The sequence below is a fragment of the Perca flavescens genome, chromosome 10 (genome assembly GCF_004354835.1).
Source record: "Perca flavescens isolate YP-PL-M2 chromosome 10, PFLA_1.0, whole genome shotgun sequence".
Taxonomy (NCBI): Eukaryota; Metazoa; Chordata; class Actinopteri; order Perciformes; family Percidae; genus Perca; species Perca flavescens.
In genome coordinates, this window is record NC_041340.1 from 18,420,766 (window position 1) to 18,428,045 (window position 7,280).

At 43.3% G+C, this 7,280-nt stretch overlaps 1 protein-coding gene across 3 annotated transcripts; it reads right to left on the bottom strand.

Annotated features, from left to right (window-relative positions):
- rtn4rl2b (reticulon 4 receptor-like 2b) lies at window positions 1-6,330 on the bottom strand. 3 transcript variants are annotated; one of them, XM_028589594.1, is made up of 4 exons: window positions 6,013-6,330; window positions 4,365-4,591; window positions 4,022-4,252; window positions 1-2,807 (listed from the first exon to the last, which is right to left on the bottom strand). In XM_028589594.1, exons 1-4 carry the CDS (start codon window positions 6,059-6,061, stop codon window positions 1,938-1,940), a joined length of 1,377 nt encoding a protein of 458 aa, XP_028445395.1. In that variant the 5' UTR covers window positions 6,062-6,330; the 3' UTR covers window positions 1-1,937. The 3 variants fall into 3 exon arrangements, with proteins under 3 accessions (XP_028445395.1, XP_028445396.1, XP_028445398.1); XM_028589595.1 differs by lacking the exon at window positions 6,013-6,330 and adding an exon at window positions 5,234-5,316; XM_028589597.1 differs by lacking the exon at window positions 6,013-6,330 and adding an exon at window positions 4,817-4,905.
- Window positions 6,331-7,280: the final 950 nt, after the last annotated feature.

The window sequence follows — 7,280 nt, forward strand, 5'->3', positions numbered from 1 at the left end:
TTTGTTTGATTGTTTCTTTATTTTTTAATGAAGCAAAACACTTTCATAACAAGTTTATCTATTGAAAAATACAGAATTTAACAGCATCACAGTATCCTTCATGTTCTACGCAGGAACTCACACGGTCACGGTATGGACTTACTAACATTTGGGGTTGACAAGGAACTTACGACCCCCATGAATAATGTGGATCACAATCAGGTTGGATTGGCATCGTGTTTAACAGATTGCTCAATCAATACCCATCCCATTATCCAAATCACACAGTTGAGTCAGAAAGGTTCTCTTATAAAGTACAGCTTTAATATGGGAAAGATGATTTCATGTATTAGAGCTTGATTGTCCTCGTGGTCTGTTTATGGTCTGTAGTACCATCCAATACAGATATCACTGAAATCACATAAATCCTTGGATTTATCCAGTGTTCAGAAAATAGTAAAAAACAGACACACATTCCCATGCATTTCTGAGACTATAGTTTTTCAACAGTTATGGGTCCTAGTAAGGTTATCTGTGAATAAAGGACTTTTTAAACTTTCAATCCGAGCTAAAAAGAAATACACACACCCTCATATATACGTACCCAGTCACAATGACAGAGACCAATTGCAGGTCAAAGTGTAACAGGAGCCAGCAGGATAGAGACCTGAGGCTTCAAATAACACAAAGGGCTGTGTAGGATTTAGCCCTGGTGTTGTTTTTACCTTGTTCTGTGTCAGTTTGAACATCCAGACAAACAGACAGAGAGAAAGACAGACAGAGAGACAAAGGCCATGTTTTTAAAGGAAAAATAGACACATACACAGAGGCACTCATTTTAGGAAGAGACATAATCAAACTGGTTGTCTACTTAGACTGTAAAAGTAATTATTTTCTTCTCAAGACTTTGGTCTTTAGCAGTCCAATCCCACTCACACACACAAAAACTGAATCACACACCAAAAAAACCCAAAAAACATCAGAATCTCAAGCACAAGCCTTCCATTTTCAGAAATTTCAAGTTGCCTGAGAGAGGAGGAGACAACACTTAAAAACATGGGGGGCAAAAACAGAGTTTGCCTTCCATTTACAATCTAAGTATCTCTTCTAACGCCACAAACTGTAGTTTACTAAATGGTACCAAATAAAAAATCCAGCTAGTCTAAAATACAAAGCAGTTTAGGATGTGTGTATGTACAGTGTTAATTAGTGGTATGTATAAGTGTGGGTGGTGATGGTTGTTTGCTGGCATCGCTGGGATCACACAAGATTTGAATCTGATGGAGAGAGTAGAGCTGCTCTTGGCTGCAGTTCTGATCCTCTCATCCTTTTCTGCCTTTAGATAAACATCTATAGCCCACTCTGCTCACATTGTATTGATTTTCTTTTTACTTCTCACTGTTATTCTTTCCAAGACTCATTATCTGTGTTAATCCACCTCTTTCTCATACTTCTGGTATAATCAATCACCACTTTTTTTCATGATGAATGAAATAAGTAAGTGAGGAACAATATGTTAGCTGTGAGTGGATGAGGGTGAGCACTATAGAAAATAACTGTTGACGAGTCACAACGCTTGCGTTGTTTATAGCTGTGATATCAAAAACCACCTGGAGACACCAACAGCTGTGTGTTGTGTCTCTATCATTTCATCATGTTGCCGTAGATTTCTGCCTTTGTACCGTCACTATCAGAGTCAGTTTCCATGATCTGATCCCTGATTTGAATGCCTGTACTATAAGCAGCAGCTACTTCAGCATTGAATTATTGTCCTGCTCTACATCAACTCAACTGTTCTCTGCTCTTTAAAACAGCTCCCTGCTGCCTCACCTGTCTCCTGTGTCAGTGTAGCACCTCCTGCAAGTCGAGGAGGTAACTGAAAGGAATCAAGATCCAGGTATTTGTTAGGGTTGGAAAGAGAAAATCAGAGGGGAAAAGGGAGTGAAGGAGAGCAGAGTTCAGCCAAAAAGGAAATGGAGGGATAATGTGACTATGGAGAGGGAGAGGAGGTGGAGGAGGGATGGGGTGCTGCGTAAGGCGGAGGACGAGGGGAAGGCTGTGTCATAGCCTGGGGGGCACTCCAGCTCTAGGCAGCGGATGGAGGCGTCTTCATTGCCGTAGTTGGTCCAATATTCTTCTTGGTCTAGCTTGGGGAGCGCTACTTCATCTTCCGACAATTCATACTTTGTAGAGAAGGTCTCGGAGGGGTTCTTGGGGAGGTACTGAGGCTTTCCAGCAGGGAAGGGGAAGGCCTTCACCGCCTCTGTGCTCTTCTGGTACGAGGCCTTGGATGAAGATACAGGCTTGTGCTTGGAGAACCACCAGCGGGTCTTAGTGCTGAAGGTGGTCGTGGTGGATCCCGCCAGAGAGCCAGGGTCAGGCAGAGGGCAGAGGGCGAAGTCCATCTCCCGGAGGAATCTGAGGTCTTGGCCGCGACGTTGGGATGGGGAGGTGCACATGAGCTCAGAGGAGGAGATGCGGGCCTTGCGGAACCACTCCCAAAGGGGACGAGCCTCACAGCCGCAGGACCAGGGGTTATCATTGAGGCGGAGGAACTGGATGCCTTGGGTGTCTTTCATGGCCTGGCCTGGCAGCTCGGCCAGGGAGTTGTTGAACAGGTAAAGGATGGTCAGGCGGCCCAGGTCACGGAATGCCCGACGGTTGACCTGCCTGACGCGGTTGTCATGGAGAAGGAGGCGGTCCAGGTTGACCAGGCCTCTGAACACATTCTCAGAGAGGGCACGGATGCGGTTTCCATGCAGGAAGAGATGGGTGAGGTTGACCAGGTCTGAGAACAGGTCATCCTGCAAAAAGTGGAGCTGATTCTCCTGGAGCAAAGTCAAAATACAAGAAGAAGAATTTAGTGCTGTGTATAAAAAATTAAGACTGGAAATTAAGTGGAAAATTAAGACTGTGTGGTTGTCAAAATATGTCAGTTATTACTATCAGCTGTGATAGGAGGAAATAAATCCCTAACTTTCTTTCAAGTTACCATATGTGTACACTTGGGGGACATCCTATTTGAAAGCAGCCTTTAAGTATCTTTACAGAGTTCAGAAATGATCTCTACTGACAAGATTTTTTGCTTGGCAGGGGTGCATTTTCTGATTGTGACAGATCTTAATATTCAAGGACACTCCAACAGCTGAGATCTCACTGTCAGCTGCCAAAAAATAGAGGTGACATCTTGTAAAAACATCTGCAGGCTAATTTCCATAGAGTACTGAAATGAATAAAAAGAATCTATAAATTATACAATGTTTTTTTCTCTTTGAGCTTCAAAGCTATTTGGTTCTACCGTGTTGGATACTATCTAAATAAAGCTTGGAGTTTAGTTGAGTATTTTTTATGAGTGATTCCCAACGCTTATTTTTTAATAAAAGAGAGTGCTCGGTAGAACTTCAGATATAAATTAAAGCTTTCCCTCTCTATTGTAGCCTGACATCTGCGTAACATGTTGCATTGGGTTATTTTCAGTAATTTTGCTATAGGTTTCCTTAAAGAGGTGAGTATGTCTTGGTCTTCTTTTATTCTACCCTTGTTCCTATAGTTATGTTTAATAATTTTGTTTCATATGACTTGCAGCTAGAACTGCTGTTGGGAGCAAACGTGTGGGCATACACTTCCTTCTGTGTATTATATATATTGTCTATGGAGGATTTGTCATTTTCAATATTTCCCTGCAATCAATCTGAGAGAACTCGGTTGGGCTTGATTAATAAGATGATGGTAACAGAAATGTTGTTTTTCTGCTAATTTTAGCTGCTGAGATGTGTTGCTTTGGTTAGTGTTTTAATATTTTCCTATATATATTCTCAGTTTGCATTTTCGTGACTGTGCAACTCATTGAACCTACCTACTGTAAAACAATCTTCCAAAAAGCACAGTGTCTCTATGTGTGTGGGTGTTCAGCCTGCATGTTGGCAACTGATGTTTCCATAAATCACTAACACAAATGTGTACTTCTGCAAGCATCATGCATGACTGTCAAATATGTATCTTTGCATGTGTGTGTTTTTAGGTATGTGTGTGCTGGTTTTACCTGCAGGTAGAGGAACTGCAGGCTGTACAGCTTGTGGAAGAGGTCATGGGGGAGAGTGGCCAGCTTGCAACGATGCATGTGCAGGCTCTGCAGCCTCTCCAAGCCCCTGAAGGCTCCACCTTCCAGGCGATGTAACTGGTTATCGCCCAGATCCAGCTCCTCCAGCACCCTGAGGTTACTGAAGGCCCCGGCCTCGACCCACGTTATGTTGTTGCCATACAGCCAAAGTACCTACAGAGTGAAGAACCAAATAATTGGATGAGAGAGTTGAAATAAAAGACTGTTAAGAATTTCTGCAAATATTTCTTGGAATTTCAACAGATGCACACACTGCCATTTTTACCTGTGTCTCGAAACCAAAAGAGTCGGCACGCAGCTCTGTGATGCGGTTGTTCTGCAGGAAAACACGTTGAGAGTCATATGGCACACCGGCCGGCACTATGGTAAGGTTCTGGGACTGGCAGCTGACCGTCATGGGCGTGGGGTAACACACACACAACCTCGGGCATGCAGACACCCCGCTTGGCTTCACCACCACCAGCCACAGAATCAGCCACAGACACAAACCACCTGCAGAGAGACAAAGGCGGTTTATTCCCATGAGAAGATAAAAGGAACACAATTGAAGGTCAGGTTAGCAGCAAAAGGCCATTGTTCCAGTGGTTGGTCCTGGGCAGAGAGACAGGCAGACAAAGAAAGAAAGGTTGATTTCAGTTCTGGCACCAGTCTTTCTTTGCTGTCTGTCAGACCTGTTGCTCTTGTCAGTGATTCTTATTAGCACTGCTGTGCTCTCACCCGTGACTTGTTGGTGCTTCCCAGAACGTTGTGGTTCATATATAATTCACCAGATTACATACAGAAATCATTGACCTATTCATATCCACCGGATCACTTTAGGTCTCCAAAGCTGTTGTGACATCTCTGGATTTCAGCTGTTTAAAATAGGAAATCACCACAAATCTACCGTAAGGACCTTTAAGAGACAATAAACGTGTATCACACGTGATTCACTGCATTTAATTAACCTGGAGTCCTAGTTCTCAGGCTCTTGAAAGGATGTTTCCGTTCAGTGGTTTACCATGCAGAGGGCACGCATCAACCGGCAACCAGACCCAGATCAGTTTTGGTTCTTATCAATAATGCAAAAGTATGCATGAAATAATGATGACGTTCCTATTCATCAGTTGTGCGTAAGATTTTCCAGTGGCTCACCTCTTGACCTCTTAACAAGTTACACTATAGTTGCGCTGGACAATGATGGAAAACTGTAGATGGTGCTCTTAAGTGAAATAAGACACTTTTCTAAAGTCTTCGTACGTCAGCCTACTCGTCGACACGAGATAAGGAAAAAAGTTCGGAATCGTGCGTGCATAAATAGTAGGTTATCTGGATCCCTCCATGCGTAAAAAAAAATGATATGGAGAGATTGGTGAGGAGGTTTTGGTAAACTTTATAGTAGAGCCAAAACAAATAAACTAACTTTGATCAGGTGTTGTCAATGACTTTTCCTATAGATCACGAGATCACACAAATTCACACATAGCATTTCCTCGAGAGACTATAGGCTACTACTGCCAAATCTCTGCGTTAAATTAACCCAAAAAGCGCGCACTCTGACTTCCTCTATATGCTTCTTAATTTGATCAACAATTCAACATGCTTTCAATTTACATGGGTGTTGAACAATGTGTAGGCTACGTCTTGGTAAACAATTTAAAGTACATGCAAAATGACTGCGTAAAAGCATCATAAAGTCTATAGGTTATATTCAGATTTTACAGTTTTTTCAGCTGATACCCAGAATAACATAACAATATGACTGTACTTTTTGAAGTATACAATTGGATTGCGCCTCAAGTCATTTGTTAAAATCTTAAGAAGTGCACATTGAGTGACAAACAATAATCCAATTAAATCACACAAATGCATTTCCAAAGTCAGAAACCTCTCGGTGCATTCAAACTGCAGGTGCACGATGGAAAGAAACTCACCCTTGAAGTTTCGGGCGCTGGAGCGCCTCAAGGTCCTACGACTCTCCATCTCGAACCAAAGCCGAAAGCGAGTTAGCCTGCGCGGCGTGGAAGTGCCTGCTTGCTGCTATCTCTGCTGAGGTTCAGCTCTGGTGAACGAGTTGCTGCGGCTTCAAGCAGTGACTAGCTGGAGTCCCGCGGAGCTGTTTATACCCGCGGCTGGGTCGTCGCCCACAGTCGTGGGCAGCGGAGGATCCTCTCTACGTCAGCCCGGGAGGAGGGGTGAGAGCCACCGGAGGAAGCGACAAGAAAGGCAGTGATAGGGCTGGTTTTGTCACTGTCTTCACTGTGGTGTTAAAAAAGTAACGCATCACTGTCAACAGTAGGTCTACGATTGGTATTGATTATTAGACTGTTCGTCATGATTAGGTAATTAAAGGCACCATAAAACCCAGTGGCTAAGCTATTACATACGAAATGTTAGAATGTATGATAAAGGTCAGCAAATAGCCTGAATGTACTTTTAGTAGTTTGATTAAGTAGCCTAACTCTTATTTTCATCATTTAAGACAAAGCTCAGTGTGGGAGGAGGTTGACTGATTAGCCATGAAGAATTGGGATGGAGGTTTTTGGTGACAACAAACTATGAAATTCTGGGATAAAGTACGAATATTTACTAAATAACTGGTCATTAAGAGTGTTTGTTTGTGTGGTTCCGCCGTGGCAAATGCGCTCACAAGGGGGTTGGAGGAGGAGGTGTAAAAACTAATTTGGCATTAAAGCCAAAAAATCATCTGTCTCATTTAGTGTAGGCCAGTTCTGGAAAGAAGCCGAGAGCCGCCTACCATTCAGCACAACAGATGAACATGAAAGGGAATCCCAGCGGTGGAGCTAAATGATTCAACGCAGCATATGGACTGATGGCATTTGTGTGAGGAGGAGACATGACAATAGGCTACATAGTCATGATACATCCAGGTAAGTTTGTGATCAATGAATATTTGACATGTATTAAAGCAATTCATTATTTACTGTAAATGCTGTAATGGGCAGATGGACGGATGATGTGTGATAGAGCATGCTGTCAACTCGGTTTGAGTGCTGCATGTGGACGGGACGTGGGACGGGACATGGAGGTCTTTTGACTCCATGTGAAATAAACCGTGTCAGGGTGGGCCGTGGTTTACTCACAAGTGAGTCCTCCCTTCATAACAAGGGTCAAGGCCAGCCAGGTCCACCATGATGATGATCATCTGTTCCCAAGTGAATACACACTCACCAAGAGCTGC